Here is a 24897-nt window from a genome sequence, read left to right as displayed (position 1 = left end):
TCTGGAATTCGTTGCCGGAGAACGTGGTACGGGCGGTTAGCTTGACGGAGTTTAAAAAGGGGTTAGATAGATTCCTAAAGGACAAGTCCATAGACCGCTATTAAATGGACTTGGAAAAATTCCGCATTTTTAGGTATAACTTGTCTGGAATGTTTTTACGTTTAGGGAGCGTGCCAGGTGCCCTTGACCTGGATTGGCCACTGTCGGTGACAGGATGCTGGGCTAGATGGACCTTTGGTCTTTCCCAGTATGGCACTACTTATGTACTTATGTACTAATTGACAATAAGCAAAACTCCCCCCAACGAGCATCCTCCCCTTGTTGTAGGGTAGCCAGGAGCTGTACATCCAAAACATGTTCCAGCAAACACAGGTCTTGCGATTTTCAGGACAGAAAGGAAGGATTTTCAGCCCTGGGGGAAACGCCACATTCTCCCGCATTGATAATTGATCTGTAACTACAGGATTGCCTCCAGGCTGCATAGAAGCACCTCCCATGAATCCCTCAAAGGGTGCAAAAGCATACTCCCCCATAAACAGGAAGGAAGCAACCCCTGAGCCGTGAGCCGTGTAAAGCAAATAAATTAGATTATAAGGAGCAAAGTATGGAGTAAAACGTTTTTGAGCGTACAACCAATCCCTGACATGGCACAACAAACAGGCAATGTTATAGAGGTGTAGGTTGGTTTTTTTGCCCAACAAAAACAAGAAAGTAAATAATAAAAGTGGCATAAATCTTTCCAGAGCAAGCGAGTAGGCAAAGTTTGCAACATATATAGCCACTGTGGGACAATGACCATCCTGTCAGCAATAGGGGCAACACATGCCAACTATCTAGCTGCTGTTGATTTTTAGCGAGCATTGAGTCAACTTTCAAGTGATACAAATCAGACACCGAAGGAGTTGAGGACCCCCAGATATTTAAAGGACCCATCCACCCATTGCAAGGGAAAAGGGCCCTGACCAAGCATGCTGCACATGCCTATATTAGCTAAGGCTTCAGATTTGTTGAGATTTAAATGGAAGCCCGTAAAATCCTCATACTTCTGGAAAGTCTCTAATAGGGCACCCAGGGACTTGTTAGAAGTGCCAAGAGATTGTCAGCAAACACTGCCAGCTTAAAGGATTCAGCACCCAAACTGACATACTGAACATTTGGGTTGGAGTGAATGTTCCTGATAAGGGAGTCTAAAGTCAGAACAGAAAGCAAAGGCGACAAAGGACAACTCTGTCTGGTTCCTCGGCCAATAGAAAAATATTGGACACTTGACCATTAACCAAGACACAAACACGAGGCAAAGTATATAAAACTCTACTTCTAGAGACAAATCTCCCATCAAAGCCATATCTTTCCAAGGTGGCATACAGAAAATCCCAATGTACGTGAAAGCCGCCTCTGCATCAAAGCTAATGAGCAGAGAAGGCAACCCCTGCTGTTCCACATGTTCGAAAGATGTCAATATACATCTAAGATTCTTGGCTACTGAGTGCTCCTGGACAAAACTCACCTAGGATTCGGAAATAACAGAAGGCAACACTTGGTCCAAGCAGTTGGCCAGGATGTTGGCAAAAAGCTTGACTTCATAATTTAGTAGTGAGATTGGGCGATACGATTCAGGGAAATTGGGGTCTCTCCTGTGTTTAGGCCAAACAATAATTTGGGCCAAATTAAGAGTATCGGGCAACTTCTCATTATCCCAGGTATTGAGCATATTAGTTAGGGCAACTCAATATCATTTCTCAGCAGTTTATAAAGTTCAGCTCGGAAGCCATCAGTTCCTGGGGTCTTACCTAACGGGCTTTGTTGAATCACCCAGTGCACCCAAAACAAGAATAGGAAGCTGCTCAGGAAAAACTGTGCAATAGGGGAATTCAAGAAATCCATGGGAGATCGAGTCTGTCCAAATATAACCCACCCGGTAAACCCTCAACAGGATCTTAGGCATAGAGAGATTGATAAAAATACAATTTGAAAAATGTTACAAATACCCTGATCCGTATGGACCAACCACCCCGAGGAGTCTTGAGTAATGTGATTAGTTTGAGGGCTTGTTTGATAGCTATCAGGCGAGCCAGCAGCCTACCACTCTTATTAAAGTGCGTGAACAATAAAGGTTTGCGATTTTAAGAGTATGCTCATGAAGGAGTATTTTAAAGGCTGTTTGCACATTCAACAACTTCTGTTTATGTAAATCAGTATAGTAGCTCCAAAGCACTTGTGCAGCAGTTGTTTCTCCAAATGCAGGATTTCTCTATCTCTGGCTCTTTTAACATGACAACGGCTTCTTCTGGAGACCACATTATGCCAGCAAAAGTAGCAAGAGCAATTGCACAGTGTGGTCTCCAGAAGAAGCCATTGGTGAAATGGGTCCCTGTCAGAACCAGCGCCATCTAGCCCCATAGCTCGAGTGGAGCAGTGCTGCTTTCAAAGTAGGAGCCATGTGAAAGAAGAGTGCTTTTGCTACAAGACTTCAATTAAAGCTAAGTGTGCTACTTAAGTATAAATAGCACAGATTATAGTTAAGATTTGGTTTTACAAAGAGCACTTTTTGATTGGTTTTGAACATTGTAAAGAAGTTTTTTTGGACCAATGATTACTTTTTATCTGGGATCAGCAAAGATGATGGTCAGAAAGGCTACCCCCAAAAAAGCATTGTATTGAACTCACAGGAGGCCAACCTAGGTAGTAACCTGTCACAAAATGTGTGTTACCAACCTGCATGTGTCCACTATTACAGCTGCTTCATAAGCCCAAGTTACCAGCACCCACATGTTGCAGGGTCAGGCTACTTGTGAACGATCATATGTATGGGTAGCCTGAACAAGTAAGTGGATGTGAACAGAACCTCTGGATACTCTTAAGCCTTTTAGCAGCCTTCCTGTTAATCACCCCCTTCCCCTCCTTCACAGCATGCCCAGTGAGACAAGTGTTTGTTTTTTTTTTCCTATACTTGGGCCAAAGTCAGAATAATCCATGTATCTCAATCCCCATCATCCACCTGGAAACAATGGTTCACACTTGTGGTTTCTTGTAAATTACAGTAGGGAAGAGACTACATACTATGCCACTCACTGTACCTCATCCTTGCTGATATGCACCAGATCGGGGGATGTGAGGCATATGAGGTGTGGGAGGAAAGGGAGAGAAAATAGGGATAAAAGGGAGAGGGAGTGAGGGAAATGAGAAAGGAGAGGGAAGTTGAGAGGGAGCAAGAGCACGAGGAAGCAGTGCGAGTGTGGGAGAGTGCACAAGTAGACCATCCCACCTTTTGCCTTTCTCGTACTCTGGCGGGGGACAGATGCAGAAGAAGAGAGGAGAGGTGGTAGGATTCCCAGCTTCTTAGATATATTGTGATCATCTTTCATAACCTCTGGGAACTCTTTCCCCCTCCCTTCATATGCATGTAAAATAACTAAAAGGGTCAGTCTCTTTTGTTCAGCAGACCTCAAAGGGAGATGGTCTCTGCTCTGCAGAACTTCACAGGATCTGCTAGTGTTCTCGGTAATTTAAAATGTAGTATGTGGACCTTCACCTGAAATGTTTAGAAAACACTGCATTACTATAATATCCATGTCCCATAAAACACCAATTAAATAGTGAAATTTGTGGACTTGCTGTTATGCCATTTAAGAGGCTGTTTTCAAAAGCCATTCACTCACATAAATGGGTATTTACACAGTCAAGAACATGAGCTGTGCCATGCTGGGTCAAAGGCAAGGTCCTCTGCGCCCAGCATTCTGTATCTGAAAGTGACCAGTCCAGGTCTCAGGCACCAGGAAGGATTCTTAAGTAGGTCAGCAGGCTATTTGGAAATTACCCACTCTATATACAAGTAAAATTACGCACATTGTTCTTTAATGTTCATACTTCTACAGGCATTCAGCAGAAACATTCCTGAGGTTGGAATTAGAATAAGGATTGCTACAACACATGCAGTTTTGGTCTGAAAAGTCCTCTTCCTTAGACAGTTTTCAAAGTGAAAGTACAAACATACTGTAACTTGAAAAATGAATGCAGAGATCACGGTTACAGAATCCCAGTGGTCTTTTGCAACAGTATGACCAGTCTGATAATGCCCTCTTAAAATCTTACATAATAATCTGTGTGAACCATCAATACAAGGGACAAGCAATGAGCTCATTCTTGATCAGGTTGTAGCTTATTCCTTCTATGCAGTGCCTACCTTCTTGATTCCAACTAATTACCTCAACCCTTTACTGCATCTTTATATACATTGTAATGATTTTTGGAATTTAAACTCCATGTCCTTATTGTATCCATTTACCTCTATCTACCTGACCCTTTTAATTTTTGTATTTGTTTAATACCTGCCGTACTTGACATCCACCATGACGGTATTTTGTAAGCCACATTGAGCCTACTAATATATAGGAAAATGCAGGATACAAATGTTACAAATAAATAAATAAATAAATAAACTTACTGATATCCTCCCTGGCACAGATGAAAGGTTTTGAGGTCACATGTAATGAGTTATGTTGAAGTAATAGTTTCAAGAGCCAATAAGCTGTCCAGTGAAATTACTGTACTCTAAATCTAACCCTGTAACTATCATGTTTTAAATGTTTTTTGGCAGGTTTCCTCTGTTCCATGCTGGCAGTTCATTGGCTGGATTAGCCAGATGATGGCAATGCTTGATAAAAAGGAAGCAGTAGCGGTGCAGCACATTATAGAAGATATTGCTGATGCCTACCCTGAGGCTCTTGTCTATCCCTTCATGATCAGCAGTGAAAATTATTCTTTTGAAGATACTGCTACTGGCCATAAAAACAGGGAGTTCATGTTAAGGTATTGGTAAACACACGTTTCTATAATGCTGCTGAAGATAAACAAAAAGAGATTATTCTATATTAATACAACACTATTTGTTTTCAATTTTTTTTTTATTGTATACTGTTTTATTTGGTCCGTTTTAAAATTTCAAAGCACGCAACCTAAGTGCTGTCAAGGCACTGCCTTTGTGATACAGCCCTCTCTCCTTCCTCTCAGTCCCCCTGGATCCTTTTCTTCACCACCGTGTTTTTAGATGATCAGACTATTTTTGACAAATGGTGCTCAACAAATGTGTTTTGGATTTAATGATTTTAATAGCAGAAATTGCTTAGAATAAAGTCATTCCTTAATGTGAGATATGTACAGAAAAATTGTATATTCTAAAAAATGAGGATCAGAATTTTGAAGCAGTTCTTACTGATATCAACCAAAGGTTAAATAAATTTAAACAAGAGACTAAGGAGATCAAAAGAAATAAATTTGCAAGAGACGAGGCAGATTACAAAAGAAGGTCCATTTACCCATTTTTAAAAGCCAGACCTTACTATAGTCGAAAGAAGAAGATTCTGTGTCCAACCTTGATAGGGAAGTTTCTTGTCAGAGAAACCCAGCCCCCACTGAGCAGAGTCATACGCGAGTTAGAAGCAATTTAGAGGATGTGTACATATCACCCCTTATCAGCCCTATCAATTACCCAGAGTCTGTTGCGTCTCACCCTCCACCAGAGCCTGTTGTTGCTCGTCCCCACCCTTCTTCTTTTTAGACAGAATTTGGCAGAAGGAGAATCGAGAAATATCACCACGTTTTCAGAATTTACCACAGGATCACTTACACACACACTCACACGCAGAGGTATCCCTTCAGAGGCAGAGGATATGGCAGGAGCATGGGCCGATTCCATCCAACAATGAACAGAGGATGATGTCTAGACAGCCGGAGATGAATATTCCAATATCTAATCTTTCCAACACTATTTTGACTGAAACAGAATCTAATGTTCTACAAACAGGCCTCTATTTTATCCCCACAGCCAAATACAACACCTTCCAGACCAGGGTAAATCTCTTTAAATTTTCCAGAAAGTTACAGATTATATATGCTTTTTCCAAGAATAAAGTGTACATATCTCTGTGGTTAAAAATCCATCTGCCTGGCTAACACCAGGTCCTGTCGACCCTCTGATCTAGGCATTCAATGCCTGCATGAAACAAGATTTAAAGAAAATTGAAGGAAGAGACCACGCTTTTACAATCTGACCAGAAATGAACAGACAAAAAAAATCAATTCCTTAGGTAAAAATCCAGAGATAGTTATCAAGTCAAATGACAAAGGAGGAGGCATCGTGATCCTTAACTGTACTGATTGTTATGGAGATAAACAACTTAGTGAGAAAAGATACTATTTCCCTTATATTTGAGATTCATCCCATGTGATCACTATGTTACAAGATTTTGATGGAGATCTGACAGACATTTTTATGGTCACTCTTGACATCGATGCACTGTATATCAAGATTCCTCAACTAGAAACTCTTAGGATCATTGAAGAAACTTTCAGAGGTAGCAACACACACTGATGTATTCCAAATCAACTTATTCTTTCATTAGCCAGCATCACTCTTACTAATAACTATTTGTTTTCAAAACACGTTTTACCAACAAGTTAAAGGGACTGCCATTGGGGCCTCCATCATCTTTTACGAAAGGTACATTGATGACTTTTTTTTTTTTTTTTTAATTTGGAGAGGACTCAGCCACTTTGGACAGTTTCTTTACTTGGCTCAATATCCAGGACAATAACCTACACTTCAAAATTCAATATCATGAATCTGACATCGGCTTCCTCGATGTACTCATCAAGAAAGACGAATAAAACTTCACCAAATCACTCTATAGAAAAGCCACTGACCATAATGCCTTTCTTCATTTCACCAGTTATCATCACTATCTCAAAAAAAACAAAAAAACTTACCCTTATGCCAGTTTTTATGTTTAAGAAGAATATGCTCCGATTTTGAGGAATTTAATACACAGTCTGATATGGCACAAAGATTTAAGAGCAGGGGTTACCCTGAAAAGCATATCACGACAGGTTATACAATGGCAGACCGAGATGAGTTACCGAACATGCAGAAAGAGAAGCTCACTCCAGACATCGTGTGTACACTCAGATTCACCCACTTAGCAAGTAATATTCAGTGTTCCATTAAATGCATTAGCACATTTTGGAGGACCACAACTTCTTCCAAAAGAGACGTTTGGTCATTGCTTACTCCCGGGAAAGGAATCTAAAAGAAACACTTGTCCCCTCCTGCCTTCCTGATATTCCATTCGAACATCAAGAAGAAATTCTTACAGGACATCAGAACTATCCTTATTTAAGAACCCTCGTACTGGACGTGAACACAAGCTGTGCCAATTTTCTGACTGCAACACATGTTATACTACTCGTCTGACTACAATTCTGCCAATGTTATCTACATTATACAATGTCAGTGCCCCCTTCTGTATATCGGGAAAAACAAAAAGATTAATCAAGACATGGATAATAGAACTCTGCAACCGTCTCAGTAGGAATGTGGAATCTACACCTCTGGTAACATAGTAGATGACGGCAGAAAAAGACCTGCATGGTCCATCCAGTCTGCCCAACAAGACAACATATGTGTAAACCTTACCTTGATTTGTACCTGCCTTATTCAGGGCACAGACCGTACAAGTCTGCGCAGCAGTACTTCCCGCCTCCCAACCACCAGTCCTACCTCCCATCACCGGCTTTGGCACAGACCGTATAAGTCTGCTCTCCACTATCCTCGCCTCCCAACCACCAACCCCTCTTCTCCCCACCTGCTCTGCCACCCAATTTCAGCTAGGCTTCTGAGGATCCATTCCTTCTGCACAGGATTCCTTTATGCATATCCCACGCATGTTTGAATTCCGTTACCGTTTTCATCTCCACCACCTCCCGCGGGAGGGCATTCCAGTGGTAGCCCACTGGAGCTCACTTAGACACTCCACAGATTATTTAAAATTCATTGTTTTCAAGATCCTGAAAGGCAACTGGTGTAGGAAAGTCGATGACCAAATGCTGCTTCACAAAGACCAGAGGCTTATTTTTCAACTGCAAACTTTGGCACCGCACAGCCTAAATATAGATGTAGATTATAGACCATTCTTTTAGCGTCTTCACCTATTTAATACACCATCTGCCACAATAGAGGTTTCTCCTATGTCCATATTCTCAGTAATTATTTAGGAGTTCAGACAACAGGCTCTGTTTCTCTGTTTCACTTATCACAGTGCCGTGATTTTTAAATATTAATGCGTCTTTATCACTAAAAATTAGCGCAATTTATCACAAACATGTTTTTCTAGAATTTAGCCAGGCTATTTTGTTAGAAAGCAACAGGCTCCGCATACCCTGAGTCCTTTGTTTAGAAACACTATAGCCAATCTTAATACAGTGCACTCCATTTAAGTGCACAGGCATGTGACAAAGGGGCGATAAATTTGAAATCTCATTAGTTAACTGCCACAGGCAGAATAAGCGAAAGAAAGTTGTTAGAGTGTATACTGCAGTCGTTGTCATCATCGCGCAACTGTAAGACTTTAACACTGGCTGAACGAATAGAAGTTCTTTAAAAAATTAGAAAACAAACAGTCAAGCATCTATTGCTAAAGAATATGGTGTCATTCCCAGTCAAATTTCACGTATCTTGAAGCAGAAAGATCAGCTTGTGGAAGACTGGCAAAACAATACAAATCCACACAGGAAACATAAATGGGTGGGAAAAGCTGAGGATGTAGAAGATGCTCTTCTTCGGTGGTTTTCTCAAGTCAGGAGCAATCAGTTTCCTGTCAGTGGTCCACTGCTTATGGAGAAAGCTAATCAGCTAGCTGAAAGTCTTGGACTAACTGAATTCAAAGCCACTGTTGGATGGTTGGAAAGATGGAAGGAGAGAAACAACATAAAATTCAAGAAACAGCATGGTGAAAAATAAGACGCTGATGACTTTGGTGCTGAAAATTGGGTTGTTTGAATTCTTCCTACCATCTTGAACGAGTTTGCACCTCATGACATTTTCAATGCTGACGAAAACGGTCTCTACTGGCGAACAATTCCTGATGGAACACTTGCATTCAAACAAGCCGAAACTACAGGAAGTAAAACATTGAAGGACCGACTGACGATCCTTCTTTGCTGCAATATGAATGGGAGTGTGAAGTTGGAACCACTCGTCATTGGAAAGAGCAAACAGCCCCGTTGCTTCAAGAATGTTAAGCGACTTCCTGTGGCATACGAGTCTAACACAAATTCATGGATGACTGGGGAAATTTGGAAGCAGTGGCTAAAGAAGTTAAACACTAGAATGCAGGCACAAAAGCATCAGATTTTGTTGCTTTGTGATAATTGTGCTGCACACAGTGATGTCAGGCTGTCTTAACGTCAAGGTGGTCTTCCTGCCACCAAACACTTACCTCTCTGATCCAACCTCTGGATCAGGGCATAATAGCCAATTTAAAAAAAAACATTATCAGGCTCTTGTGCTACGTCGTCTGATAAGCATTATGGATGACCAGACTGGCAAGAATAAACGTGCTGTTGAACTGGCTCATAATCTATCACTGTTGGATTCCCTACATATGCAGAAAGAAGCCTGGAATCATGTTACACAGGCAACCATTGTGAACTGCTACAAGCGGGCAAGCTTTGTTTAGGATGTGGAGAGGGACAAAACAGATGCAGCTGTTGCAAATGCGTCTGATGAACAGGCAATTGACATCTCAGCCGGTGTTATTGAAGAGGAGTTTCATCACTACGTAGCTGTTGATTACGATCTACAAACAGCTGACGACGGCACTGATGTCGAGATATGCGCCTACACGCAGGCAACGGCTGATGATGAAACAGATGATGAAATGAGCAGCGAGGCACATGCTGACTATATTCAACAACCTCCTGTCACTTTTGCAAGAGCGCTGGAGAGTCTCAACACCGTGCGGGCCTATGTGGAGGTCACTGGATGTCAGTGCTATGACAGTTTTTACCGTCTGGCAGACGTAGTCTATGGAACTCACAGACAATAATATACAGAGGACTATGACTGATTACTTCAAGTAAGCCTAACGTCAGTTAACGGAGACTGTATACTGTATGTATAATAAACAGTACTGTACATACAGTGGGGGAAATAAGTATTTGATCCCTTGCTGATTTTGTAAGTTTGCCCACTGACAAAGACATGAGCAGCCCATAATTGAAGGGTAGGTTATTGGTAACAGTGAGAGATAGCACATCACAAATTAAATCCGGAAAATCACATTGTGGAAAGTATATGAATTTATTTGCATTCTGCAGAGGGAAATAAATATTTGATCCCCCACCAACCAGTAAGAGATCTGGCCCCTACAGACCAGGTAGATGCTCCAAATCAACTCGTTACCTGCATGACAGACAGCTGTCGGCAATGGTCACCTGTATGAAAGACACCTGTCCACAGACTCAGTGAATCAGTCAGACTCTAACCTCTACAAAATGGCCAAGAGCAAGGAGCTGTCTAAGGATGTCAGGGACAAGATCATACACCTGCACAAGGCTGGAATGGGCTACAAAACCATCAGTAAGACGCTGGGCGAGAAGGAGACAACTGTTGGTGCCATAGTAAGAAAATGGAAGAAGTACAAAATGACTGTCAATCGACAAAGATCTGGGGCTCCACGCAAAATCTCACCTCGTGGGGTATCCTTGATCATGAGGAAGGTTAGAAATCAGCCTACAACTACAAGGGGGGAACTTGTCAATGATCTCAAGGCAGCTGGGACCACTGTCACCACGAAAACCATTGGTAACACATTACGACATAACGGATTGCAATCCTGCAGTGCCCGCAAGGTCCCCCTGCTCCGGAAGGCACATGTCTGAAGGCCCGTCTGAAGTTTGCCAGTGAACACCTGGATGATGCCGAGAGTGATTGGGAGAAGGTGCTGTGGTCAGATGAGACAAAAATTGAGCTCTTTGGCATGAACTCAACTCGCCGTGTTTGGAGGAAGAGAAATGCTGCCTATGACCCAAAGAACACCGTCCCCACTGTCAAGCATGGAGGTGGAAATGTTATGTTTTGGGGGTGTTTCTCTGCTAAGGGCACAGGACTACTTCACCGCATCAATGGGAGAATGGATGGGGCCATGTACCGTACAATTCTGAGTGACAACCTCCTTCCCTCCGCCAGGGCCTTAAAAATGGGTCGTGGCTGGGTCTTCCAGCACGACAATGACCCAAAACATACAGCCAAGGCAACAAAGGAGTGGCTCAGGAAGAAGCACATTAGGGTCATGGAGTGGTCTAGCCAGTCACCAGACCTTAATCCCATTGAAAACTTATGGAGGGAGCTGAAGCTGCGAGTTGCCAAGCGACAGCCCAGAACTCTTAATGATTTAGAGATGATCTGCAAAGAGGAGTGGACCAAAATTCCTCCTGACATGTGTGCAAACCTCATCATCAACTACAGAAGACGTCTGACTGCTGTGCTTGCCAACAAGGGTTTTGCCACCAAGTATTAGGTCTTGTTTGCCAGAGGGATTAAATACTTATTTCCCTCTGCAGAATGCAAATAAATTCATATACTTTCCACAATGTGATTTTCCGGATTTAATTTGTGATGTGCTATCTCTCACTGTTACCAATAACCTACCCTTCAATTATGGGCTGCTCATGTCTTTGTCAGTGGGCAAACTTACAAAATCAGCAAGGGATCAAATACTTATTTCCCCCACTGTATGTTTATCAGATGTCAAGCTTCTTTGGGTCACAACGGTTAAGTGCACGTTCCGGTTAACTGCATGTATTTCTTTGGTCCCAGACCCTTGCACTTAAGCAGATTGCACTGTACTCGGTATCAAAGATGCGTTTTTAGAATCTGGCAGTCACTTTTCACATCAGAAGGTCACACATATACTATATAATCTCTTTATATATCTTTTAATTCATTCCCTATCACTATTTATTATTAGGATTTTTGCTTGTAGAATTTTGTTTGCAACTTTAAGATTCATGTAATTGATTCACTGAGAAATGTTATCACTGCTATTTTCCTCATTCATTTACACTTGATACACTCACAGCTTAGCTTCTCCGTTCATTAAGAAAGTTTTGCCATTTATGCATGCACGCTTTTTCAGAGATAAGTTTTGGCACCAATGGCCCAAATACCCACAATATAAGTCTTTACTCGAGAAAGCACCACGCTAGAGTAAAGACTTATATTGTGGGTATAGCTTTGTCAATACTTGGCAGCGGCGAAAGCTTCTCCTGACAAGATATGATCTTCGCTTGTGATTTCCTTCTAAAGGTACCTTATGAACAGCTTGCATTTGTATTTTCTTTCTATTTAGCACCTCCATGTCATTTGGTTGGCACTTCTTACCTTTTTTTTCCGCCGTCACTGTGTTTGAGCCGAATTCAATCATTGACGTTATGCATTTCGCTTCTTCAATCATACTACTTAATTTATTCTTCAAATTGCACTTGTTTTTTTACAATCACATAACTTTTCATTGTTTTATTATGTTCTAGTCTTTCACTTCTCCATTCTGAAACCACTGGAATACCATATGTGTTTTCTGTCTGCCCTCATTCTTTATATTCCTCTGGGTTCATTTTCTTTTTTCCTTTTTTTCCCTCGTTACTTAGCTTGATTTAAATAGTGATCTTGAAACACTTTATCGCCTTTGTACCCAAGTTGAGCTGTGCAGAGCTCCCCGCATAACACCATACACTGAATCTTAAAGTTAGTGTTTTATTTTCTCACATTCCTGAGTCCAATTCATAAGACATCTGGTTGATGCAACAGTGTGACAGAATTTAAGCATTCTTGAAGCAGCCCTTCACATTATTTATACATGTACTTGTTTATTTCTGTCTTTATAGCGAGTTAGAATATTTCATGTATAACAGGTCCTCTTTTGGAAAGTTTTTATGTCCCACTACCCTTTGAATTCTGGAGCCTTTTACATTTATATCATTAATCATACACAGGTTGTCTTGGTCCAACATATTCTTTTAATATAAATATGCATTTTGAAATTCCCTCAATCTCTAAATGTGTTTGATTTTTCTAAATGTTATGTGTTTTAATATGTCTTTTAACATGCTTCTAATAGGTATATTATGTTTTTAACATGTATATTATTTATATACTTTCTGCAATATGCATATTTTAATATAATTTTGATACAATATGCATGTTTATATAGTATCCATTTGTTTTTATACTGATTATTTATATGTATTTCTCAGACTCCTACGGCAGGCACTGACGTACAGAAATGCAGCCGCTGTGTCAGGTCTTTTTGGTGCATCTTCAATAAATTTCACGTTCAAGATCTTTATAGTCTACCTTCTGGTTTTTGGGAGTGCCAGCCCCTTCACCCTACTTTTTTGGGTCATCTGTTACAGTCATAGGGATTGCTGTTCCTCCACTTCCTATGGATCCTCCTCTCACCATGCACAAAACTAACCCATTTGGAGAAATTGCCCCCTACTACTTCTGCCAGTAACCCATTGGAGCTGAGAACCCCTTAAATCTTGAATCACTGTACATGCAAGTGATATATTTAATAAAGGAATCCAAAATGAAACCTAGGCCTTGATTGATTATTGGTGCACACCTGTTCTAAAGTCAACTCAGACCAGTAGTCTTCTGCTGATGTCATTAATCACATCACATTTAGCTAAAACAACCGAAACAATGTTTTTCATTTATTGATGTTGTGTATAGTCTTTCATTGCATATACCAAAGAGCTTCACAATATAATATGAAGAACATGGAAATGACAGCTCTTCAAAACAGAAGCTATAGTAGAGGGAAACCGAAGCACACACAAAGGAGCAACAAACCAAAAAAGTACAAGGAGCCTGATTAATAAAATACTGAGTTGACACCCCCACTCTTGAAGGCTCCTTGTACTTTTTTGGTTTGTAGCTTTTCAAAACAGAGCAGAAAAGGAAGATATAAACAGCTATTTTGTATAGGAGATAGAATGTTAAAACTCAGGAGAGAAATGTAATAAAGTACTGATAGAATTGCCATTAATATTCTGTGAAAAGAGACATAAGAGCTTTACATATAGTAACATAGTAGATGACGGCAGAAAAAGACCTGCACGGTCCATCCAGTCTGCCCAACAAGATAACTCGTATGTGCTACTTTTTGTGTATACCCTACTTTGATTTGTACCTGTGCTCTTCAGGGCACAGACCGTATAAATCTGCCCAGCACTATCCCCGCCTCCCAACCACCAGCCCCACCTCCTACCACCGGCTCTGGCACAGACCGTATAAGTCTGCCCAGCACTATCCCCGCCTCCCAATCACCAGTCCCGTCTCCCACCACCGACTCTGGCATAGACCGTATAAGCATAAGAGCTTTGAGGTCTTATTTTCAAGTCTGACTATGACAGGGGCCAGAATCACAAGAAGATTGTTCTGAGAGGTTGTAAGGGAGCTTGAGGGGAATATGGAATCAGAAACCCTGAGGTGTAAACTGGGACACCTGAATGCACTAGCTTCTAGGTTTTGAATTGGACAAGATGGATATTTAGTGTTTCTCCCTCAGTGAAGTTGTAATTTGTTCAAACTTTTTTGCACTGTACAGAAACTTGATCGATACGTTTTAGATCTTGTATAGACACCTAGTACGAGAGCATTTCAAGTCTGCAAAGACAATTGCAGTAGTCAAGATGATTTACAATGAGTGCATGAATAAGAATATGAACCTTCTTGTTCCCAGAAGTGATTAGAGAGAACATATCTTCAGAATGGCAATGAAGGATTTCATGACCAGTTAGAAGATCTGGGATTCAAAAGCCAAATGAGTGTCAAGAATGGCCCTTAAAGTCTGAACTCTGAGTCATTTATTGTGATCATGGTTCCAAAAATGAGAGACATAATAGAAAGAGAGGAAAAGCTCTGGTGAACAGAATGGCCTCTGAATTTTCTAGGTTCAGTTTGAGTTTGTGGGAAGGCAGCCAGTGCATCAAGACATTTGCTTAGATTATTAAATGACTGTGTTTTGCAGGGCTCAGTCCTGATCATGAGCTGAATATTTTCTGTGCAAAGGAAGGCATTAATGCCAACATTTGGAATGATGATTTGGAGTGGAGGAGTGGCCTAGTGGTTAAGGTGGTGGACTTTGGTCCTGGGGAACTGAGGAACTGAGTTTGATTCCCACTTCAGGCACAGGCAGCTCCTTGTGACTCTGGGCAAGTCACTTAACCCTCCATTGCCCCATGTAAGCCGCATTGAGCCTGCCATGAGTGGGAAAGCGCGGGGTACAAATGTAACAAAAAAAAATGATAGTGAGACATGAATGAAGATTATTGAAAAAAGTAGGGGCAAGAATCGAGCCCTGGGGGAGAACTCTACAAAAAAAGTGAGCAGGGGACCAATAGATTGTTCTATTCCACCCAAAAGATGTATTGGTTCAGATAGGATTAGAACCAGTTTAGAACTGTCACCCTAAGAGCAGTTTTTTGGAGTCTGATGATAAATAGGGAGACATCAATCATGTCAAAGCTTGCATTCATGTCAAGTAATACTTGGAGGAAATCCTTCCCTCCGTAGAGCTGGATACAGACATAGTTTACCAGTGCTATTAAGGTTGGTTCCATAATATGATATGGCTGGAAACCCAACTGTTATGGGTGAAGGTCCCAGAAAACAATCAGGCAGGCAATCCACAAGATCCAGAATAGACAACAAAACAGCAGATTGTAGGGGTTAAAAACCAAAACTAAATGTTGGATGGTTTGTTATTTTAACCCCTACGATCTACTGTTTCATTCTCTGTTATGGGTGAAGGGCATTAATTTTGTTTATAAATAAAGTGAAAGGATGTAGCTTTGCACCTAAAACTATTCATAGAATCCAATACTTCAAAATGGTTGGGAACGCCAAATAAAATACAAATTACCCCTCCTTTGTCACAGTGAAGGAACTTGGTCAATATTAGAGGTGCTCAGCACCCACTGGCACCCAAAAAGCTGGCTTCTTTGAATCTATTTAATTTTTTGTCCTCTGTATGTATTTTCAGCAGACCAGCCAAGGTGCATAACAAATACTTGTTTGGAATAGATCATGCATCATGGATTAAATTTATTCAAATAAAAACAAAATACTTTTTATTTTCACAGAATAAAAAGCAAACTGGATAAAGGAGGCATGGTACAAGACTTCATTCAGTCACTAGAACAGTTATCTAATCCTGACATGATCTTTAAGGTACAGTGGGGTAGGGGGGAAGAAAAGTATTAAGTTTGTCATTTTTTAGAATAACATCTAGTTGCATGCATTGGTTCCCAGAGGATTTTGCGAATTTGTGCTGTGCAAAGTTAAGAGTCTTTGACTTTGTTTTGACAGGACTGGATTGAAGACATGAAAAATGAGTTGGCTAAATCTCAAAGAAATAAAAATAACATTAAGAAACTATATGAAGAAATGTATATGAACTTAGGGAATCTGAAGGCTCCTGGCATTGGGGAATTCAGACGGAGATTTGTTCAGGTATGCATGCTCTGTCATTCCATATGAGGAATCTGAAGTGATTCTGGTGATGCAGTATGCTTGCATCGTTTAAGCATATTATCTTTTCAGTATGTCACAGAATAAATTTTATTAGACAAATCAGATTCCTGAGGCTGGCCTTTTAGAAACTAATCAATTTTTTGATCAGATGTCTGTCATTTTTGCTTATCCAGACTAACATGACTATCTCTGAAAGTTTTCAATTCACCTCCCTGACTGTAAGAACCAGTTAGACTTTTAAACTAAGTATTGCTTTAACAGATTAATTTTGTCAAATGCATTGCTTGTTGATGTGTTTTGTAATGTTGTTATTGGGAATTATAATTTTTGTGTAAAGATTTGGGAAAACTGTGTAGATGCCACTATACAAATGTACTGTTTTCATGTGACAGCCATACACCATCTCAAACATGTTTGTTTTCTGTTTCTGCGCTGTAGTATTAGGTTGCTGATGTTAGCTAACTTTAGAGAGCCAAAACAAATCCAGAGAATGTTAGCTGAAATTGTAACACTGGACACACTGTTGAAATTACAGCCCCGGCACAAAAAAAAATAGGGTTGAGCTGCAGAAAGTAGGAGAGAATAAGGGACAGGGATGAGAGAAGGGAGTAGTGGGCTCAGCAGGATGGTCAGGTTAAACATTACACAAACATCAGTCTCAGTCCACCATAAATAAGCAGATGGTTTGAAAGAAAAATAAGAAAGAAACAGGTAGACCAAAGGCTAAAAAATGCCTTTTGTTTTTCATTTCTGAACAACAACAAAAAAAACAGTTTAAGGGCACAGTATGTGTGTGAGCCAGAGAGAAAAAGTAAATTCAGATTTTTGCTCAAGGAGATGTTTTGAAAGAAAAATTAATAAAGAAACAGCTAGTCTGAAGTTTAAAATGCTTTTTTTTCGTTCCTGAGAGAACAGTTTAAGAACTGTGAAAAATTAAAAGGAACCTGATTGAGCACAATCACTGCCTGTAGGGTGTCCTCCGAGGTTGTAGGGGTTGGTGTCTGGCGATGCATATCACATGACTTCCTGTCACATGACTCATCCAAGGTGGCAGTGAGTAGTGTAAAACAGGAAGTGCCCCTATGGGTGCTGCCATCTTGGCTTTGTGCATCCTGTCAAGGAGGTTTAATTGACAGGAGACAGTGGGAGTGTGCTTGGCCCATTGTCTGGCCTGAAGCCAGTAGGCAGAGCTGCCGTCATACAAAGTAATGTATGTTGAGTGTATCAAGGTGGTGGCTGCTGCATAGGGAAGCAATTACACCTCCTTCAGTGTGGACTGCTTCAGCCTTGTCAAGTGATGCCGTCTCCTGTCATCAATCCTTGGCACTGCCTTCTTGGATTTGTGCCTCCTATAGGCACCACCATCTTGAAAAAGGGGCACAGATTGGGTGGAGTGATGTCACTTCCTGTGGCATCACAAAAAAGGTGGAGTTTGGGTGGGGCTATGTCATCACTTCCCATAATATCAAAGGGTGGGGTGAGAGGGGTGTGGCTTGAGCAGAGTAGGTGGGACTTTAGTTGATCCTCATTTTGATTATCTGACGCAACTGGAAATTGTCAGTATGCTCTGTGTCTGTAGGGTGTCCTCTGAGGCTGTAGGGCAAAGGTTTTCAACCCAATCCTCGGAGCACACCCAGCCTGTCAGGGTTTTCTGGATATCCCCATTGAATTCAATGGGAATATCATGAAAATCCTGACACGCTGGGTGTGCCCTGAGAACTGGGTTGAAAACCTCTGCTATAGAGGGGTGGTGTCTGGCAATGGACATCACTTCCTGTCACGTGATATCCAACATGGCAGCAAGTAATGTAAAATAGGATGCGCCCCCTATGGGTGCCACCATCTTGGATTTGTGCCTCTTACAGTCACTGCCATCTTGGAAAATGGGCATAGCCTGGACGGAGTTATGTAACTTTTCTATAACATCACCAAAAAGCATTGGTTTGGGGGCTGGACTATGTCACATCACTTCTGGTGATGTCACCTAAAGGGGCATGGCTTGGGCAGATCCTCGATACAACTAGAAGTGGACGTGGCCACCTGTGAAATATGCAAATTAGCTTTAACAAACACTAGTGAACTATATTACTTGCATGTTTCAATGAAACCTTAAGTGTACTAATGCTAACTCAACTTCTGCAAATCTAATCTTAATGGATCGTTACTATTTATCAGCTGATTTTAGCAGATTGAAATAATTAACAAATGAATATAACAAGTGCAAAGGTTTGGACACCCTTGCAGTAGATTAATTACTACTTCTCTTTCTTGTTTTAAGGTTGATAAGGTATAAATAGCGTAATGATTTTTGCAGGGGAGTGGCTACGATTAAAGGGTTGAATCAGCGTTTCTGGGTTCTTATCGTTCAGCTGATTCTTTTTCTTCTTCGTGAACTTTTAGCTTTCCTGTTTAGTTATGCCACATACTAAGAGGAAATGGGTGACCAAAGTTGCTCCCCCAGCGTCCAAGACTTCTTCCCCCATATAGCAGACAATTCCCAGCTATGCTCTAAGGACCTCATCAGAAAAAGCCAGAGAGGTGGATCATGCTGTGTGTTCCCGAGTGAAGGAGTGCTGGAGGCTTTAGGATTGGATGTCACTCTTTCACTTCCGGCATTCAGCCCTCTGCCATGCTTGTTATCCTCAGCAACAGCAATGGGTTTATCCTTGGCAGAAGACACTGGTGAGATCCCCTGTGGGGGAGCTTATGTGGAGAGATTTGACTGTGAGGAAGTCAGTGTTGGAGCTCGGAGTGGTGTTACCACCTCAGAAGATAATCCCATGGCAGTAACTATAGAGAGCATATGGGTTGCTCTCAAGAAATTGGATGCAACAGTCAACAAGTCCACAGAAGAAGTCTCAGTACTTGTGAGTAAGATGGACACCCTTTCTAAAAATTTAGAGGGGGTGAAATTGGATCTTTCAAGTAAAATTCATATGACTCAGGAAGATGTTAAATTGTTACAAGAGTTAATAGCTTCTTTAGTTAAAGACAAGATGCTTCTGCATCAAAAGATTGAGAATTATAATAGAAGATTGACCCTCCATATATTGAATTTCCCAAAGTCCCCAGGAACTTCTTCTCTGGAACTATTTAAGAGATATTTGATTGAGACGCTCATGTAGTCTCCTGAAGTTATTCCTCCCTTAAATAGGATATATTATATTCCTGTTTCCACAAGAATTATTTCTGGGAACTAAAAAGGGACTGTATCTCAGGAGCTTAAATCAGATGATTTGAATATATCAGCCATTCTTGAAACATCTATAAATGAGGATACTGCGAGTGCTACTTGTAAATCTTGTTTGTTCTTGAGCAAGACTTGAACACTTTAATCAGATTATTCTTCAGAAACTCACTTTTTTATGGCAGAATAATTTGGATATATCCATGTCAAAAATCTAGAGGCATATTTTCAAAGCACTTAGTCTTACAAAGTTACATGGTAACCTATGGAACTTTGTAAATCTATGTGTTTGAAAATGAGCACCATACTCTCCCAATGTAAGCAAATGTGATAGGCAAGCTCTATATATACACGAGTCACTATATAAAATGAAGAAGGAAAAAGCCTCATTGAAAAATGAACTTGCAGAACTATTGTTAGTAATATGTAATTTATCTTTAAAATCAAGTGTGTTCTCCGAGGACAAGCAGGCTGCTTGTTCTCACGACTGGGGTGACGTCCGCGGCAGCCCCCACCAACCGGAAAGAAGCTTCGCGGGACGGTCGGCACGCAGGGCACGCCCACCGCGCATGCGCGGCCGTCTTCCCGCCCGTGCGCGACCGCTCCCGCCAGTTCCTTTTTTTCCTCGACTGGAGAGAGTTGTGCGTTTGCCTCTCTCTCTGTTCAGCCGCCGGATTTTTCGACCGCGTTTACGCGGATCGTCGCTTTTGGATTGCCGTTCGGTTTTCCTTCTTTTCTTTGTACTGTTTTAAAAAAAAAAAAAAAAAAAAGAATTTTGCGCGTGTGGAGCACGCGCTCCCCTTTTTCCCTCGCTTCTAGCGGGGACGCCACGTTGCGGCCTAGTGGCCGCTCGGTCGGTTAACTTTTCGTGGTGTGATTTTAGCCACCATTGCCGACTTTGACTTCGCCGACGCGATTTTTCCGTCGATGTCCTCGAAGGTCCCGAGTGGATTTAAAAAGTGTGGTCGCTGCGGCCGGCCGATCTCGCAGACCGACACCCACGCTTGGTGCCTCCAGTGCCTCGGGCCGGAGCACAATCTCAAGTCGTGTGCTTTGTGTCTCGGTCTCCGGAAACGGACTCAGGTTGCGAGGCAAGTTCAACGGGACCGTCTTTTTGGAACTTGCGCCGGCCCCTCGACGTCGACCTCGACGACATCGGTATCGAAGGCCGGTTCTTTGGTACCGGTATCGATGCCCGAGACATCGGCACCGATGGCAGCGACCCCAGGAGAACAGGTCCCGTCGGCCCGCCGGCCCGCCGGTGAGAGTGGGGTTGAGAGGCCGCGTGGGCAGTCAGCCCCGGTCACTCCCTCAGCTCATGAGCCACGGGACCGAACCCTGTCTGACCCGGTACCTCGAGACCGAGGGGGATCGACCTCCTCCTCCTCCATGCCCTCCGGCGCCGGTGACGTGCACCGGAAAAAAGATAAGAAGCGCCGTCACCGGACGCCCTCGGTGCACCCTGAAGAGGAGTCGACGCCGAAGCGTCTTCATAGAGAGGAGAGATCTCCGTCGGTGGTGGAGGTACCGACGCGTCGGGGTTCCGGCACCTCGGTGCCGTCTCCTGGCCCCCAGCAGCTTCTGGCACCGACACCCTTACCGGCCCCACCGCCTTTCCCGGCAGCGGGCCTGGACGAGTGCCTCAGAGCCATCCTTCCGGGGATCCTGGAAGGGCTGATGCGCCAGGCTGTGCCGGCGTCGGGGGTGCTTGCGCCCTCGGCGCCGATGACTGTGGCGCCGGCGAGCTCTAGCCCGGCGCCGGGGCTGTCGACACCGTCGCCGCTTGCGGTACCGGTCTCGACCGCCACGCAGGTGGAGTCCCCGTCGACGTCGATGGAGGGAGCTCTGTCCCCGCCGGCGCGGGAGTCCACCGCTCGACGACACCGAGACCTCGGTGCCTCGACGTCGAGCCGGGCCCGGTACCGGACTCAGCTACATGAGCTAATGTCCGATACCGAGGACGAGGACTCGTGGGGGGAAGAGGAGGACCCGAGATATTTCTCCTCAGAGGAGTCTACGGGCCTTCCCTCGGACCCCACGCCGTCACCGGAGAGGAAGCTCTCACCTCCTGAGAGTCTCTCCTTTGCCTCCTTTGTGCGGGATATGTCTATAAGCATTCCCTTCCCCGTGGTCTCTGTGGAAGAGCCGAGGGCCGAGATGCTCGAGGTCCTCGACTATCCATCACCACCTAGAGAGTCCTCCACGGTACCGCTGCACAATGTCCTGAAGGAGACGCTGCTTCGGAACTGGGTGAGACCATTAACTAACCCCACCATTCCCAAGAAAGCAGAGTCCCAGTACAGGATCCACTCTGACCCAGAGCTCATGCGGCCCCAGTTGCCCCATGACTCAGCGGTCGTGGATTCTGCTCTCAAGAGGGCACGGAGTTCGAGGGATACCGCCTCGGCGCCCCCGGGGCGGGAGTCTCGCACTCTGGACTCGTTTGGGAGGAAGGCCTACCAATCCTCCATGCTCGTGACCCGCATCCAGTCCTACCTGCTCTATATGAGCATCCACATGCGGACCAATGTGCAACAGCTGGCGGACCTGGTCGATAAGCTCCCGCCGGAGCAGTCCAGGCCTTATCAGGAGGTGGTCAGGCAGCTGAAGGCGTGCAGAAAGTTCCTGTCCAGGGGGATTTTTGACACCTGTGACGTGGCATCTCGTGCTGCGGCCCAAGGTATAGTGATGCGCAGGCTCTCATGGCTGCGTGCCTCTGACCTGGACAACCGCACCCAGCAGAGACTGGCTGACGTCCCTTGCCGGGGGGATAACATTTTTGGCGAGAAGGTCGAGCAGATGGTTGACCAACTGCATCAGCGGGAAACCGCTCTCGACAAGCTCTCCCACCGGGCGCCTTCAGCACCCGCCCCTACGGGCGGGCGTTTTTCCCGGGCCCGGCAGGCTGCACCCTATTCTTTTGCAAAGCGTAGGTACAACCAGCCGGCCCGAAGGCCTCGCCAGGCACAGGGACAGCCCCAGCGCGCTCGTTCTCGTCAACAGCGTGCGCCTAAGCAGCCCCCTGCGCCTCCACAGCAAAAGCCGGGGACGGGCTTTTGACTGGATCCATGGGAACATAGCCGCCCTACAAGTGTCCGTACCGGACGACCTGCCGGTCGGAGGGAGGTTAAAATTCTTTCACCAAAGGTGGCCTCTCATAACCTCCGACCGGTGGGTTCTCCAAATAGTGCGGTGCGGATACGCCCTGAATTTGGCCTCCCTGCCTCCAAATTGTCCTCCGGGAGCTCAGTCTTTCAGCTCCCATCACAAGCAGGTACTTGCAGAGGAACTCTCCGCCCTTCTCAGCGCCAATGCGGTCGAGCCCGTACCACCCGGGCAGGAGGGCAGGGATTCTATTCCAGGTACTTCCTTGTGGAAAAGAAAACAGGGGGGATGCGTCCCATCCTAGACCTGAGAGGCCTGAACAAATTCCTGGTCAAAGAAAAGTTCAGGATGCTTTCCTTGGGCACCCTTCTGCCAATGATTCAGAAAAACGATTGGCTATGTTCCCTGGATTTAAAGGACGCATACACTCACATCCCGATACTGCCAGCTCACAGACAGTATCTCAGATTCCGCCTGGGCGCACGGCACTTTCAGTATTGTGTGCTGCCCTTTGGGCTCGCCTCTGCCCCACGAGTGTTTACAAAGTGCCTCGTGGTGGTAGCGGCCTACCTACGCAAGCTGGGAGTGCACGTGTTCCCATATCTCGACGATTGGCTGGTCAAGAACACCTCGGAGGCAGGAGCCCTCCGGTCCATGCAGTGCACTATTCAACTTCTGGAGCTGCTGGGGTTTGTGATAAATTACCCAAAGTCCCATCTCCAGCCAACTCAGTCTCTGGAATTCATAGGAGCGCTGCTGAATTCCCAGACGGCTCAGGCCTACCTTCCCGAAGCGAGGGCCACCAACCTCTGGGCCCTGGCTTCGCAGGTCAGAGCGTCTCAGCAGCTCACAGCTCGGCAGATGTTGAGACTTCTGGGTCACATGGCCTCCACAGTTCATGTGACTCCCATGGCTCGTCTTCACATGAGATCTGCTCAATGGACCCTAGCTTCCCAGTGGTTCCAAGCCACCGGGAATCTAGAAGATGTCATCCGCCTCTCCACCAGTTGCCGCACTTCACTGCTCTGGTGGACCATCCGGACCAATTTGACCCTGGGACGTCCATTCCAAATTCCGCAGCCCACGAAAGTGCTGACGACGGATGCATCTCGCCTGGGGTGGGGAGCCCATGTCGATGGGCTTCACACCCAGGGTCTGTGGTCCCTCCAGGAAAAGGATCTGCAGATCAACCTCCTGGAGCTCCGAGCGATCTGGAACGCACTGAAGGCTTTCAGAGATCGGCTGTCCTGCCAAATTATCCAAATTCGGACAGACAATCAGGTTGCAATGTATTACGTCAACAAGCAGGGGGGCACCGGATCTCGCCCCCTGTGTCAGGAAGCCGTCGGGATGTGGCGTTGGGCGTGCCGGTTCGGCATGCTCCTCCAAGCCACGTACCTGGCAGGCGTAAACAACAGTCTGGCCGACAGACTGAGCAGAGTCATGCAACCGCACGAGTGGTCGCTCCATGCCAGAGTGGTACGCAAGATCTTCCGAGCGTGGGGCACCCCCTCGGTGGACCTTTTCGCCTCTCAGACCAACCACAAGCTGCCTCTGTTCTGTTCCAGACTTCAGGCACACGGCAGGCTAGCGTCGGATGCCTTTCTCCTCCATTGGGGGACCGGCCTCCTGTATGCTTATCCTCCCATACCTTTGGTGGGGAAGACCTTACTGAAGCTCAAGCAAGACCGCGGCACCATGATTCTGATAGCGCCCTTTTGGCCCCGTCAGATCTGGTTCCCTCTTCTTCTGGAGTTGTCTTCAGAAGAACCGTGGAGATTGGAGTGTTTTCCGACTCTCATTTCGCAGAACGACGGAGCGTTGCTGCACCCCAACCTTCAGTCTCTGGCTCTCACGGCCTGGATGTTGAGGGCGTAGACTTCACTGCGTTGGGTCTGTCTGAGGGTGTCTCCCGGGTCTTACTTGCCTCTAGGAAGGATTCCACTAAAAAGAGTTATTTTTTCAAGTGGAGGAGGTTTGTCGTGTGGTGTGAGAGCAAGGCCCTAGAACCTCGTTCTTGCCCTGCACAGAACCTGCTTGAATACCTTCTGCACTTATCAGAGTCTGGCCTCAAGACCAACTCAGTAAGGAATCACCTTAGTGCGATTAGTGCTTACCATTATCGTGTGGAAGGTAAAGCCATCTCTGGAGAGCCTTTAGTCGTTCGATTCATGAGAGGCTTGCTTTCGTCAAAGCCCCCGATCAAGCCTCCTGCTGTGTCATGGGATCT

At 44.4% G+C, this 24897-nt stretch overlaps 1 protein-coding gene across 1 annotated transcript in view; it reads left to right on the top strand.

Moving 5' to 3' along the window:
- PRKDC (protein kinase, DNA-activated, catalytic subunit) overlaps positions 1 to 24897 on the top strand; it is a 490177-nt gene that overhangs the window by 385939 nt on the left and 79341 nt on the right. Inside the window, exons 74-76 of the mRNA XM_030214157.1 lie at positions 4598 to 4809; positions 15985 to 16072; positions 16211 to 16354. Coding sequence (XP_030070017.1) covers positions 4598 to 4809; positions 15985 to 16072; positions 16211 to 16354 — 444 coding nt within the window. The remainder of the gene's footprint in view (positions 1 to 4597; positions 4810 to 15984; positions 16073 to 16210; positions 16355 to 24897) is intronic.

The sequence above is a fragment of the Microcaecilia unicolor genome, chromosome 1 (assembly GCF_901765095.1).
Source record: "Microcaecilia unicolor chromosome 1, aMicUni1.1, whole genome shotgun sequence".
NCBI lineage: Eukaryota > Metazoa > Chordata > Amphibia > Gymnophiona > Siphonopidae > Microcaecilia > Microcaecilia unicolor.
This window is presented reverse-complemented; position numbering and strand designations above follow the sequence as displayed.